Source organism: Garra rufa, chromosome 12 (genome assembly GCF_049309525.1).
Source record: "Garra rufa chromosome 12, GarRuf1.0, whole genome shotgun sequence".
Classification (NCBI taxonomy): Eukaryota; Metazoa; Chordata; class Actinopteri; order Cypriniformes; family Cyprinidae; genus Garra; species Garra rufa.
The window spans coordinates 40,833,060-40,849,346 of NC_133372.1; the positions used below are offsets into that span (position 1 = coordinate 40,833,060).

General features: G+C 35.9%; 1 protein-coding gene across 1 annotated transcript in view; it reads right to left on the reverse strand.

Annotated features, from left to right (window-relative positions):
* ptprt (protein tyrosine phosphatase receptor type T) overlaps nucleotides 1–16,287 on the reverse strand; it is a 335,410-nt gene that overhangs the window by 270,020 nt on the left and 49,103 nt on the right. Inside the window, 1 exon segment of the mRNA XM_073852511.1 lies at nucleotides 3,267–3,392. Coding sequence (XP_073708612.1) covers nucleotides 3,267–3,392 — 126 coding nt within the window.

Here is a 16,287-nt window from a genome sequence, read left to right on the forward strand (position 1 = left end):
TTGCATCCTGGGTAAAATTCATCGAACACTGTATTAAGTGGCACCTACAATCAGAGAGGAGAGACTGATATCGGCGCGTCTCCGCGGGGTTTAATGACGGAAGGATCATGCCGCGGCCCAATTTCCTCCCCTGATTAGACAATCAGATCCTGATGACATCAACATGCGCAGATGGTGCTTCTTCAGCCGTTTATTTATTAATGAGTGCTTGTGTATTTTTATCAGATGGGGCCTGATGCTAGTGCCCCCAATAGAGAAAAATTACTCGACTTTGATGTTTTCGGCTGGATTTTGTTTGATGCTGTTGACGACCCCGTTTCCTTAAAACAGTGCGTCTCATCTGGCTTTGCTTCAGGACCCAGATTTTACTTTGGACATCAAGTGTCCTAATCAGGCATGATGCAATAAACCACCATAAAGAGTAGAAATCTGTGTTACTGTCCAAATCAACCAAGCTAAGAGTAATATTATGAGCAACAATAGGATCCACCCATTGAGAAATTTCATTGTTTTGTTTTTGTCTTTCATTTTTAAAACAAGAAATATTCTTCTGAACCACAACAGCTCATATTTTTGGGTCACAACCCAGCTGAAAACCCCACTGCTTTTAAAAAAACAACAACCACCATCTTCTGAAAACCACCATCCAATTGTGGGAAAGGTGCTTTCACTACAGCAATCCTAAACTTCTTTAGTGGCTTGAAAGGACCACACTACCCTCCAAATTTGTCATTTATAAGTATGTAGCGTCTTCCCAATGGAGTGTCTGGAGGCCGGAGTGTTTTGGTGTCAGATGTAGTGTGTAGGGAGCAAATGGGGTTAAATAAGCTGGTGGGGAGAGACGCAGTTGTGTAGCTGACTCTATTGTCTTTAAGGGTGCTGCGAGACAGAGGTTGTTGAGCACTGCAGGAGACGGCAGAGTGAGAGTGACAGCGAACTTGATTGCCATTTGTCTCGCTGTGAACAACTGCCGCGCTTCCGAGAGAGAGGGGCTGAGAGAGAAAGAGATAGACTTCGAGACAGACGGGAGGCCAGAGTGCCTTCTCCATATAACAAGAGGCCGACAGAGAGAAGAATGCAAGGAAAAGCATGAACAAAATGAAGGAGAGACTGAGATATGACTGAGGAAAATGGATCTTGGGAATAGCTGAAAGAAAGCAGCTGGAAAAGGAACTGATCACCCAAAACTGAAAATATACTCATCATTTTATGTTATTTCCAACCTTCATCATCTGACTATATCTTTTAAGCTCTAAAAGAAAAAAAAATGCCATAAAAACTTCCAAATGAATGACATTTTGGACCATTCTTCACACATAACTATGATATGTGAGTCTTATGTAGCACGGGTATAAAATGCATTGTATGGGTCAAAACTATCTATTTTTCTCTCAAGCCAAAAATCATTAGGATATTAAGTAAAGATTATGTTCCATGAAGATATTTAGAATTTTAAAATTCCTACTGTAAATATATAAAAACCTAATTTTTGATTAGTAGTATGCATTGCTAAGAACTTCATTTGTATAACTTCAAAGGCGATTTTCTCAATATTTTTTTATTTGTTGCATCCTCAGTTTTCAAATAGTTGTATCTCAGCCAAATGTCCTATCCTAACAAACCATGCATCATTGGAAAGTTTATTTATTCAGCTTTCAGTCAATGTAAAAATCCCAATTTAATCATAATTAACCCTTATGACTTGTTTTGTGGTCCAGGGTCACATATGGCTTCAGAAGACTTATAACATGGTGCAAAAGTTGTTATAGTGTGCAACAGCGTCCACTCACTTTTTTAGCAGGCTTATTTCCCAGTCATTTTTCCCATAGAGATTTTTAAAAAGTCTTTGTTAAAAAGTTATGAACCATGAACCAAACCAACCAACTACAAGGTTAAAGGAGAACTCCACTTCCAGAACAACAATTTACAAATAATTTACTCACCCCCTTGTCATCCAAGATGTTCTTGTCTTTCTGTCTTCAGTCGTAAAAAAAAAAATATGTTTTTTGAGAAAAGCATTTCAGGATTTTTCTTCATATAATGGACTTCAATTTTGCCTGATTTTAAACTTCCAAAATGCAGTTTAAATGCAGCTTCAAAGGGCTCTAAACAATGCCAGCCAAGGAAGAAGGGTCTTATCTAGCGAAATTATCGGTCATTATATGTACATTATATGGAGAAAAATCCTGAAATGCTTTCCACAAAAACATTAATTTCTTTAAGACTGAAGACAGAAAGACATGAATATCTTGGATGACAATGGGGTGAGTAAATTATTTGTAAATTGTTGTTCTGGAAGTGGAGTTCTCCTTTAATCACAACATTACAAACTTTGATTTGAAGCAAAAAAGTATTCACAAATCAGACAAAAGGAAAACAGTAAAAGACTGCACTGAAAAGCTTAAAGGGATAGTTCACCCAAAAATGAAGATTCTGTCTTTAATTACTCACCCTCATGTTGTTCCAAACCTGTAAGACCTTTGTTCATCTTTAAAACACAAATGAAGATATTTTGATGAAATCCAAGAAAGTTTTTTTTGTTTTCTTTGGTTGAACCACTGATGTCAAATGGACTTTTTTAACAATGTCCTTACTACCTTTCTGGGCCTTGAACGTAGCAGTTGCGTTGCTGTCTATGCAGGGTCAGAAAGCTCTCAGATTTCATCAAAATATCTTAATTTATGGTTAAAAGATGAACGAAGGTCTCACAAGTTTGGGTGAGAGTGAGTAATTAATGGCAGAATTTTTATTTTTGGGTGAACAATCCCTTTAAATGAGGGAAAGAACTACAATCCCATGACACATTGGGAATTGCTTGTAAAATATACAAGTATTATTCTCTGACTGGTGGACACTTGTTTGCAGAATCATGGATAATGTAGTTCTTCCACTAGGAATTCAATTGTTAAACAGTTATTTAAGTTGAAATAATGCCGACTGACAGCTTCAACACAAGCTATATATTCCATTAACAACCTCGCAGTTCACAGCAGGTCTGTCTTTAAAGGTTTATAAGATATTATTAAAAATCAATTCCCCTTTAAACAAAAGGAATGGGATTTTTACTTCCAGAACCCAACTGCTGCACACTATAATGATGTTTTATGTCTGTTTGGAGACGTGCTCATGGAAGAAATAACATCACCCAACTCTGGAATGACAACAATGACAAAAGTTTCATTTTTGGGTGAACTACTCCTTTAAAAATTCCTCAGAAGATGAGAAAGCAAACACGAAAGAGTGAGGCATGGAGGTGTATTCCTTACCTGTGGGAACAGCCGCGTCCATGGAGGGTCTCTCCCAGGTGTTGACTTGCTCCCAGGCGAAGCCATTAGTCCCCAACGCCACGCTGTAGCCGCAATTACTGTAGTGCTCTTCAAACGAACAGCTGCCTACAAAACACACACGAGAGAGGAGAGGGGAAGATGGCATATGTCAACATGATTAAGACACGGAGTGCCATCATTACTTCATCTTCGCTAAAAACACGATTTTCCACCGCATTAAGCTTTATGCTAGCCGGGAGCTAAGGATTAGAAAGCCAGGATGAAATAGCACTAATTAAATGTACTCGTTTTAACACATCTTCTTGTTTCGTAGCTTTGAGAGAGGGTTTATTTAAGCAGTAAGGTGCAAGAGGGCGTGCTATATTGTGAATATAGACATGACTAAACGGCCATTGCTATTTATGACGTGTAGCGGAGTGACACAATACAGCACAGTCTTGACTTGCTGCTTTAATGAAATGGTTACCACATAAAAAAATAAATCAAGATCAGAGATTTTTATTAAAATACTATATTATAAAGAAAATTAATAAAATGTATATCTCTAAATATTTAAATTAGAATTTACTTTTTATTTTTTTAATAAATTATATTTATACATCATGGTATTTTTTGTAGTCAGCTTATTTTTTAAAAGTGGGTCAAAGACGTTAAGATGTTCACGTCAAAACACATTTACAAAAGTGATTTTATGTCCATAGAAAGCACATTAAATTCAAGTAAAGTGTCAACATTTTTAGAGAATAAAATCTCAAAATTTGGTTGAAATAATGTTACATTGTCAGTCAATGTAACACAATATTTATGTAAAAACTCCAACAACATGCTTGCTCTGATCTGCACATATTAAAATATATAAAAGAATAAGAAAGCATATTAAATTTTATTGTCTTTTAAATGAGTAAAAAATTCTTACTGACAAATGGGCAAAACCTAGGATATTGGCATATTTTAAAAATGTAGAATTACAACTAATTAGTATTTGGGGTGAAAGTAATTCATCTTTTAATACGTCATAAATTGATTTTGTTGTAAATATGCCTGACAAGGTTGTTACACTGAATGACATTTTAGTGGGTATCTTCTGTAAATTAGGCAAAAATGTAAGATTTCTATTTTTTTCTTTAGAAAAACAAAAGCAAAAATGCAATTAAATTAAACAGAAAACTTTTTTAATATTTTTTGGGAAAAACAACAACAATTTAAAGCAGTATTACACTTGTTGTTTTTATGCTTGAATGCTTTTTCGTCTTTGATTTAAATGCAATATTTTCTGACTGAAATTCCCAATGACAAAAAAAAAGCAGTTTTGAAATATTATAGTAATAATTTGTGAAACTATCATGAGAAAAATGTATAAAATATATATTTAAAAATTTTTATATATTTTCTGCATGCAAAAATACGTTATTATAATTTTCATAGCGTTTTCGGGGGGAAAATGTAATCTGAAAAAATGTTCTGAGATTTTTTTGCCCCTACAATAGCAGATGAACAGGTTTTCCCATAATATTACTATACTATGACTAAAAACTGTATTGACCAATCAGCATATTGCTATATACATTGCATATAACTATCCATTTAACAAATATTTACGGTCACACTTTATTTTAGGGTCCAATTCTCACTATTAACAAATCATTATCTACAACTTCCGCCTCATTACACACCGAATTTGCTGCTTATTAACAGTTAGTAAGTTAGTTGTTACTGTAAGTTTATGGTAAGTATTGGGCAGAATTAGGGATGTAGAATATAGTCATGCAGATTATGTGCTTTATAAGTACTAATACACAGTCAATGTGTTAATAAGTGAGAACTGGTCCCTATACTAAAGCGATACCATATTTATTTATATTTCTCATTTCCTTTCAGATTATTTTAATTTCTGAATCTTTATGATTGGACGTTACTTTCTGTGCCACCCAACACAGAAATCGCTTTGGTTTGTGTGCATGTTAAGCGCTCAGATTCAACATGATGAAACTTCGCCCTGCAGGATACTTGCGTTTACATTTCTGCATATTTCAAGGACCAAATATTCATTGCTGCCTTAAATTGCCCCTGCGTATTAAGCTACACAAGAGGATTAAAATGCTACAAAAACAATTAATTTGCCACGAGCGCCGAAAGGCGATGAATTCTACAATACTAGCAAGACTCACAAACCACATCAAAGGTATTCTCAAAGAAATCACACAAGCATAAAAAACAATAATAGTAAAATATTCAAAATTTTCCAGGGGGAGCGATCGGATAGTCTCGTGATCTATTGAAAGAAAAATTAACCAGTCAAAGACGTGATTTTGTGGAACACGCCTGCCCGCTGGGGTTCAGTTAGACAGCAGCAGAAGAAGAAATGAGGTCTCCTGTAGTTTATGTAACCCCTCGCTTTCTAATTGCCTTTGAAGTGTGTGCACATTCATAATGCCACCCTGCTCGTCCCCGGCCTACGCTGGAAAAAGAAGATGTTTTCCTATTCAGAATCAAACAATTGTCAAACAGTTAGCATAGCATAACAGTGCATGGTTTTTGTTCTGAATTTTGGGTTGTTTAGGGATTCATGCACATTTGAATACATAGAATAGCACTGTATCACTGATAGCATCTAAAGCCTTTTATATACGTACAGCTTTAGAGATGTACAAAGACTTTTTGAAACCTCTGACTTGTAAGAAAGTTTAAGAGTTGAGGTGACAGAGTTTAAAACTCAAACACAAACCAATGACGGGACTTTGAGGAAAAACTTTCACTTTAAAGATCTTTTTAAATAGCAAATTTGTTTAGAAATACTCAAAATATAAGTGAAACAATGTTATGGTGAATCATATACATATAATTTCACTGATTCATTGTTTAGAAATCACACCGAACACAAAGAAACTGATGACAAAGTAGTTAACTGCATTTAAAAAATGTGGATGACATGAAACTTTTAATATTTTATTATTAAAAACACAATAAAAGCAATCTGTATATTCCATGAACTCTATGTTTTATGAACCGGTAAGGATTCCTTAATAAGGTTTATGTTTTACAGTATCTGCTGTCTATCCAGGATTGTCTATCCAAACCAATGGAAATGTATTAAGATGTGCAAGTACTATACTTCACATCCAAATATTAACAAGTATTAATGAGATCAGCGCACACGCACTCACACACAAACGTAAAACAAGCACAAGTTCTACATTTCTCCTCTAATTAATGTTGCCTACCAATTTGATCCATTATTGATAAGTTGCCCCACAGCAGACAAGCAACAGTTTCCAATCTCATCAGCGGCAGACATGGCAGTGGTACGAGCTCGACTCGTCCCTCACATCTGCTGCTCACGGCTCCACACCTCTCACAGCGCGCTGGCATATGCCCTGCTGCTGGCACGCCGTCAATACGATGTTTATCGAATCTAGCGCTCGTGCTGCCCTATCAGGAGCGCTTGATGAACGTAGAGACGATTTCACAGCACAGGAAAGGAAGAAGTGAGATTTGGGGCGGATGTGGAAGGGGTGGATAGGGAACATCTGCTAGATTAACAGAAGGGTTTGTTTACACTCTGAAAAATAACTGGCGTGTACAGAAACAGAGGTGTCACGGTCTTCACCGTTCACTTTAACCGCATCATTAATATGTGTTTCTTATAATGTCACTAATTTGCTTTCACAATATAATAAACAGAAACAACAGAACGAAACAATAATAGAAAGACAGACAAAAAGACAGACAGAACAGACAGAATGATAAAAGGACAGACAGAATGACCAGCAGAAAGATAGAATAATAAAACGACAGGGAATGGTAGAATGATAAAATAACAGACAGAACAATAGAATGACAAAACAACAAACAGAATGATTGAATAACAACAGATCCACAAAATGCTAAAATGACAGACAGAATGACAGAATGATAAAACAACAGAGAACGATAGAATGATAAAACAGACAAAACGACAGACAAAACGACTGAATGATAAAATGACAGACAGAATGACAGAATTATAAAACAACAGAGAATGATTGAATAATAAAACAACAGACAGATTGACAAAATTATAAAATGACAGACAGAATAACAGAATGATAAAACAACAGACGGAACAACAAAATGAAAGGATAAAGAAGACAGAAGACAGGATAATAAAACAATAGACAGAACGGTAGAATGATAAAACGACAGACAGAACGGCTGAATGATAAAACGACAGACAGAATGACAGAATGATAAAACGACAGAACAACAAAATGAAAGGATAAAATGACAGACAGAAGGACAGGACAATAAAACAATAGATAGAACAATAGAATGACAAAACTGACAGACAAAACGGCTGAATGATAAAACGACTGACGGAATGACCGAATGATAAAACGACAGACAGAACAACAAAATGAAAGGATAAAATGACAGACAGAAGGACAGGATAATAAAAAAATAGAACGATAGAATGACAAAACGACTGAATGATAAAACGACAGACAGAATGACAGAATGATAAAACAACAGACAGAACAATAGAATGATAAAACAGACAAAACGACAGGCAGAATGATAAAACGGCAGACAGAACAACAGAAAAAAGGATAAAAGAACAGACAGAATGACAGGATGATAAAACAACAGACAGAATGATAAAATGACAGAATGATAAAATGTCAGACAAAATGACAGGATGATAAACGACAGACAGAACAATAGAATGACAAAACGACAAACAGAATGCCAGAATAAAACAACAGACAGATCGACAGAATGATAAAACAACAGGCAGAACAACAGAATGATAAAAATACAGACTGAACGACAAAATGACAAAACGACCAACAGAATGATAGAATAATAAAACAACAGACAGATCAATAGAATGATAAAATAACAGGCAGAACGACAGAATGATAAAACGACAGAACGATAGGATGATAAAATGAAAAAACGGAATATAGAATAATGAAACAGAACGATAAAACGACAGACGGAACAATAGAACGATAAAAAGACAGACAGAACATCAGAATGATAAAAAGACTACAGAATGATAAAACTACAGACAGAACGACAAAACAATAAAAAAGACAGAACGTCAAAATGATAAAACGACAGACAGATAATAAATAAAACAATAGAATGATAGAACGATATAACGGTAGATAGATAGACAGAATGACAGCATAATAAAACAACAGACAGAAAGATAGAATGATAAAACAGACAAAACAAACAACAGCAGAATAATAAAACGACAGGCAGAACGATAGAATAATAAAACAACAGATCAACAGAATGACAGACAGAATGATAAACTGACAGACAGAACGACAAAATGATAAAGACAGAATAAAAAAAGCACAGACAGAATGACAGAACGATAAAACGACAGACACAGTGATAAAGCGATAAAACGATAGAACAATAGATGGAACAATAGAATGATAGAATGATAGATAGATAGATAGATAGATAGATAGATAGATAGATAGATAGATAGATAGATAGATAGATAGATAGATAGATAGATAGATAGATAGATAGATAGAATGATAGATAGAATGATAGATAGATAGAAAGATAGAAAGATAGATAGATAGATAGATAGATAGATAGATAGATAGATAGATAGATAGATAGATAGATAGATAGATAGATAGATAGATAGATAGATAGATAGATAGATAGATGTTCAATGCAAATGTTGTAAAACATCTATACTTAGCTAACTGCACCATAGCATAAAACAACTACTAGAATGACAGCAGAATGTTTTGAATGTTCACCTCTAGTTTTCATCCTTTATTTAAGATCTTAGTTAATAGATACTGATGTCACGTTCATGTTTGAGAGTTTAATTGCATTAGTCATAAGCATATGCTGTGTCTTTCTTGGCCCTCACCAGCGGCATTTCCAGTCGAGCAGACAAATAGTCGGTTTGAAACTAAAGTGATTGTGTCCACCCCACTAAGCACAGATAATAGCTCAGATATCTGCTGTTAATGCAGCGGTCGCACTACTGTTTAAAATCCCATCATCTGGATATAGTTTATTTTCTGTTCCAAGCCACATCCAAAACTAATCACTGGTTTTATTCATATGCAAGAAACAGTGAAAATCCAAGCTAAATATAGAGGGGGTCATTTTTATGAAGTACTTGTTTATGTCTCCACACTTTAAAAGAAAAAAAATCTTTAACAATCTTCATTCATTTGTTCTGTCTCTCATTATTTTAATGCATTTGGTTTTTATTAAATTGGTTATTGATTTACATATTTCTCATAGGGTTTTACATAAAACTGTAAAAACCCTCTACATGCAGTTCCTTCCAAGTTTCTGTCCATTTGTAGAAATACAACCTTAAATATAAGCATAGTCATTTTATAAAACGAGTTTAAATTGCAATGCAGAACATAACCCAGAGATTTTTTTGTCAATATTATTGATAACAAGAGACGGCTGCTGTTGTGATTATGGAGTTCACAGGGAGAAAACCAAACCCCCCCACCCCCTTTCCCAGAAGCGGACAACTCCAATCAGATCAGACGGGAGCACGAACCAGGAGCGAGCAGGCCAATTTAATCCACGACACACACATACACACTCATTTTGAAGGCAACCTCGCACGGCTTGTCGCTCTGAATTAAGCAAGAACGGCCTGACACGAGCGTACGACGAGAAAGGAAACTCCACATCACACGCTCACTTGTTTCCCGTCTCCCAACACCTTTTAGCACACAAACACGTGCGGCCGCTCTCTAGCGAGCTTGTCACTCATTCAATGTAGCAGCTCCGTCAACCTGAGCTAATGCAACTTTTTCCACCTCACCTGCCGCCTTTAACCTCGTCCGCTCGGGCCACAGAATCCATTGTGCGCTGCAAATCTCTCCCATCCATCATCTGTGCTACAGGTGCAGCCGTGCCTGCCGGACGGACGCCGGTTTCCTAGTTTCACTTACAACAGAAGGACAAAGAGATGCCAGTCCACCCACGCCTGAGCAGACATTTACCACCCTACCCGACGCCAACTTCCTAATTGTTCGAACTCATTCATACGTCCCCATATATTAGCTGTACACACCTCAGCGATTCCTTCATTTAGTACACACTACACCCACACAAAGACAGCAGGACTCGGGTCCTCCAAGAACAGGCGTCCAACAGACATTCACACTTTCTCCAGCGCGCGTGGGAAGTGTCGTGTTGCTCGAGTAGGTTTTTGCGCCTTTAAAGCACTACACGGATTACGGGGTTCGGTACCCCGCACCGCTCCCAAGGATCCACACATTGCGCGATGCGCTAAAAATCACATTTTACACCTTTGGTTGCAACACTCTGGAGCTAAATATCAGTGCTAGAAAAGCATTTTTGACCGGACATTCAGTGCCAAACCACTTCCCCCCATAGACCAAGTGAAAATGCAACATGCTTTTGCCAAAAACTCAATTCTCACCTTTTGCAATACCCTGCAGTTTTGCTGACAAATGGTGTGTTTATTCCTTTTACAGGGCTTTTTTTGTTGAATAATTGCTAAGAAGTAATCAGTTGCCATATGTCTGCGTTTCAAAAACTCTTGAGAATTTTATTAGTGCTACTAGTTGACTTGGTTGAACTTCTCTTGACCCGGTTTGTTCTGATCCACTTAGCACATACCGACTCAGCTGAAACTTCTTACAGACATGGGATTCTTTCAGATATTATTCTCACTTTCCCACTGGGCTGAATAGGCCTGGTACTTTACCTCAGGCTCATGTGAAATCTCTTCCTCCGGGTTTCTCTGAAGAAAGCGGTCTATAATACTCTGCAGTATAATATTTGACATATAGGGTCAAGATACCTTCCCTGCAGAGAAATAACATCTTAGACCAGTTTGGACTAGATTAAATTCCAAAATGGCCAGGGTTTACATTGCTAGTGTTGGTCTGTTACACAAGCTAGTCAAGCTGGATATTATTGCATGTAGGCCAGCTTTTCTAGGTTAGCCATGCTGCGTAACCACTTTGACCAGCATAAAAGTGGCCAGCACATTTGGTTTTGCTCCATTTAAACCACACAGGATAAAAAAATGCTATAGGAATCATACTTTTATTGCAATAACTTCAATTTAAATACTGTAAAAGTATATTTTACCAATTACAGAAAGTAAATGCTCAAATAAATTTGCCCTTATGATGCTATGCTGTTTTTTTTAAAGACATTGCTAATGGGTTTTTACTAGGGATGTAACAATATCAAAATCTCACAATATGATAATATCTCGATATGAAGTTCCCGATACAGTATTTATTGCAATTTTTTGTACATTTTTAAGTTAAATTATTCTATCTAATGCACTTTAAGAGTTTAAAATTAAGAGCTCCAACCAATGTTCTTAAATAAGAAAACTTAAGTCAGACAAAAAGTCAGTGAATTGACTTGGACCTGAACTTTAAAGGGGACTCAACCCTCTTTTTATTTGTGGTATACTGTCTCAGTCTAAATTACATTCACACTGGTTTTAGGAAACCAAACAAATTAGAATATAATAATAATAACAACAATTTTATATTATTGCTATTTGCAAGACAGTAATAGCCATATATTGTAAAAAATATATAAATAAATAAATATGTGACCCTGGACCACAAATCCAGTCTTAAGTCGCTGGGGTATATTTGTAGCAATAGCCAAAAATACATTGTATGGGTCAAAATTATTGATTTTTCTTTTATGCCAAAAATCATTAGTAAATTAAGTAAAGATCATGTTCCATGAAGATTTTTTGTAAAATTCCTACTGTAAACATATCAAAATGTAATTTTTGATTAGTAATATGCATTGTTAAGTACTTAATTTGGACAACTTTAAAGGTGATTTTGATTTATTTGCACCCTCAGATTCCAGATTTTCAAATAGATGTATCTCAGCCAAATATTGCCCTATCCTAACAAACCATACATCAATAAAAAGCTTATTTATTGAGCTTTCATATGATGTATACATCTCAGTTTTGTAAAATTTAACCTTATGACTGGTTTTGTGGTCCAGGGTCACATATAAAAAAAATTTGCAATGTCAAATAAATAAAAATTACATTTCATAGGTATATTATTTTTGCTCTACACTACAGTAGTGAAATTACAATACTTTTTTCTTAATTTCTACACTTGAAAGAAATATTTCAAATTTGGACCGCAGTAACGTTACCAATTTAAACTGATAGCCGTCAATGATTCATACTGCACTTTTAAGCTTTAATTTAAATCTTCAGTGTCTTACTACTAATCTAGTGAAATTCTGTGATCATCTGCCACGAAAACAAAGCATAACTGGTGGCTGTTGGGTTCCCAAATGCGCGCTAAACTCACAGCAAATGTGATAAACAAGTTCACTGCATTTAAGCCATTCTGAGGCCTGGAAAAAACAGATCACGAGCTGATCACCTGAACGAAGTGCGCGCTTTGAAACATGCAGCGAAAACAGACTTGATGAAGGGATTAAGCCACATTGTGCTTTCGGTTTTAGTTCATTTAAAAGATACTGTGCCAAAGCACAATGGCCCAAATCACAACTTTAAAAGCCTTTTATGTTAGAATAAGAAGTTTAGAAGTTTGCCCAGAAGACCTATCATTTCATATCGTTGTGTGACCATGATGATATTGAGACAGTTTTACTATTGCGATACCACAATATTGATAATACACTTATATCCATACATTCATTTTCAGTTTTTCAGCTTCTGTTTGCTAGCCAAATGTAGAATTATGATAGGAATGCAATCTGGAATGTTGCTTGAGGGCAAAAGATTTACCATTTACCGATTTTGCATTGGGTTCAACTGTTAAAACTTTGTGTGAGCTGAACTTCATGTATTGCTACACTGTTGACAACAATGGACCTAAAAATAAAATTTTGCTATTTTAGGCAGTTGCTATGATTTATGTGGTTACTAAAGTGGTGATCCCTTAGCATTCTTACTGAAGTTCGTAAGTATGATTTGTTAGAAAAGAACTAACATGCAATTTGAGATATCAATCATATCTGAAGCGCAAACTGTGTGAGAACTTGCCTATGAGAAAACACTAATAATTAATGTTTGCTACATAAATTCCCTGCTACTTTTTGCTTGGGAATTTGTATTTGTCAGTTTAAGACTTTACAGCTCACTTTTCCACCTCATTTTATGGGGTTCCCCCCTGCAGACAGACAGACTCACAGTCTCAATACTGTATGTCCTTGGAAGTTAATTATTTTTGGAGTGGAGGTTGGCAGCCGAAACAGCAGAATTCACACGCAGGGAAGGTAGAGCCGCCTCAGGTAACTCCAAATACACCTCAGGAGACTCTCTCTCTGATTAGAAATGACAAATGTTCCAGTGCTGCACTTTAGGTCTTAAAAATTTGCCAATAAAAATTATTAGCTGCCACAAACTGCATGTCCTGCGGTTTTTCTTCCCTTAAAAAATGATTACTAGAGAAATGAAAGCTCATTCGGGCAGTAAAACACGTCTGCGTGTGCAACTCTAAACAACCGTTTCTGCTGCTTCGGACGGGTCGTAAATAAAAACGTCCTCCTGCTCTCTCGCTCGTCCCGGGGCAGACAATGAGAGGACATACATGCGCACACCAACACCAAATATCCTCACAAACTGTGCCATGTTCCAACTAATTCTCATACATTTTTATGAGTATACTAAATATTCAACATCTTGACTGATCGACTAAAATCTCAATTTGTTTTTGTAATTGTTATGGGTTTCAAATGTCAAATTTCACTATAAAATCAACATGAACTCAATGAATACAAGATTAGATTTTTGTCAAGAATACAAAGTCTATTTTAAGAAGTTTTTTGCAGCAACATTAGTTTCAAGAATGTGCTTTTTGTAAATATTATATTTTTTGCAAATTATTATAATTGCCATAATTATCAAAAGCAATTCTTCTTTTGTTTTATTTACATAGAATTTTATTTACAGTTAAAATTAGGGATGCACCAAATGTTCGGCAACCAAAATTATTCAGGCCGAAAATAGCAAAAAATAGCAAAAAAAAAAAAAAAAAAGTCAGGATAAGCGAAAAGGCAGAATAAATTATACCAAACAATGACGTGACGTGATCAAATAGAGGCGCACACTAATGCAGCAAACATGTCGGCAGTGTGGAAGCATTTAAAACTGTCCAAGAAAGATGCAAAAATCATTACAAGCACCGATTGCGATATACTGTTTAGTATCGCATCACACGTCGTCCATGAGAAGAGAAAGGGGTGGTTGTTGCTGGTTACTGTATGATGACTGAAATCGCCAAATGGCCTTAAACCATTAGTAAATAAACTACAGAACATGTCTAATACACACACTAACTGTATTTATTCTGACAGCGCTGCACAAGCTTGTTAGCCGGGGTTCAAAGTCCAAAGTGTGAGGAAAATCTGCAAGATGAGAATCATTCATAAATCTGCTGCTGTCAGCAAAAAGTAGTACTAAGATATTCTTGCAGGTTTCGGCCAAAATAAAAGTCAGCATTCATAAATGTTAGTATTGTAATTTTACTGTTGTTCTGTAAAATAAAATAAAAAAGTAAGACAAAAATAATGATAATCATTACAACAGCTCTATTAATACATTTATTATAAAATTCTCCATTAAAAATACATGCCTGATTCAAGAAGGTCTGTTCAAAATATCGTGATACGTATCGTATCGTGAACCCAATATCGCGATACGTACCGATTTTCATTTTGGTGCATCCCTAGTTAAAATTACTATAAAAGTGTTTTAGAGAATGAGATACATAACCATATACAACAAAAACAGAATAGCCCTATAACCAACAAATAAAATAAATAATACATATTAAATATTTAAAATTGAATATAAATATTTGATGATCAATATTTTTAAATATTAATAATTACTGTTATACATTTATTTTACTTTATTGTGTAAATGTTCCTGACAGGTTTCATTAGGTCAGCTACACATAGTTTCCAGACAGCAGCAGAAGGTTTTTATTACTGAGGCGCTCACACAAACACACACCCTTATACACACAGCAGCTTTAATATGTCAGTACATTGCCATCCATCTCTGTCTGTTCCTATCAGCTCAACTGCTATCACTGGCTTATATGCACACACACACACACACACAAACACACACACACACACAAACAAACACGCCAGAGGAATACACGCTTCAAAGAGCTGTTAAACTTCCCATTTAAGGCTTTTGAGCCCTGAAGTTATAGGTTATATGGGGTCGTACTATGCACACTCATATGTAAACACACTTTCCAACGCTAGTGTTGTCCTCACTTTTCTCTTATGCATTTGAAGAAACCCTCAACCCAAAGTACTTGGCATTTAACTGATATTTGGACATGATGGCTCAAACCATGCATTTTGTTAGGGAGACATTAAAACAGATAAAGAAAGTAGTACAATGAGGCATTAAAACATCAGATCAGATCAATGCATTAAAAACAGCAAACACTGGCCAGTATGGTCCAATATATACCAGTAATGTAAATCTATTTCTGTCTGCACCAACCCTTAACCTTTCTTTAATAGCAGTTTTCGACTGTAGATCACTACCTACGGCAATGCAACAGTGTTCTGAGCCCTCCTGCACTCTGTACAAGCCATAATGGATCTCTGTGTCTGAAAACTGCAAACGTATTGTGAGTGTTTTCAGCAGTGCGGTTTGTTAGGTGTAACGTCACGCTGAAGCTTCAGGGTCATGCATGTCTCTTGGGAAATTTTCACCCGGGGAGACGCTTGTTACATGTGAGACATGTTCGACAAAACCTATCAGCCCAAAAAAAATAAAAAAAAGAATAGAAAAAAAAATGACTGAAGTGGCAGAGCGAAACTCTGAAAGACAGTGGAGACATGAAAATATTGAGAGCGTTTTAGGAGGAACACTAAAAGCATTGTCAAAGTGCACTTCAAAGTGCCCTTCTGCACGGGTTTTGAACTGAACACGCTCATTTGAAATACTCCCGGCACCCAGGCTGTCAAAAACCCAAGA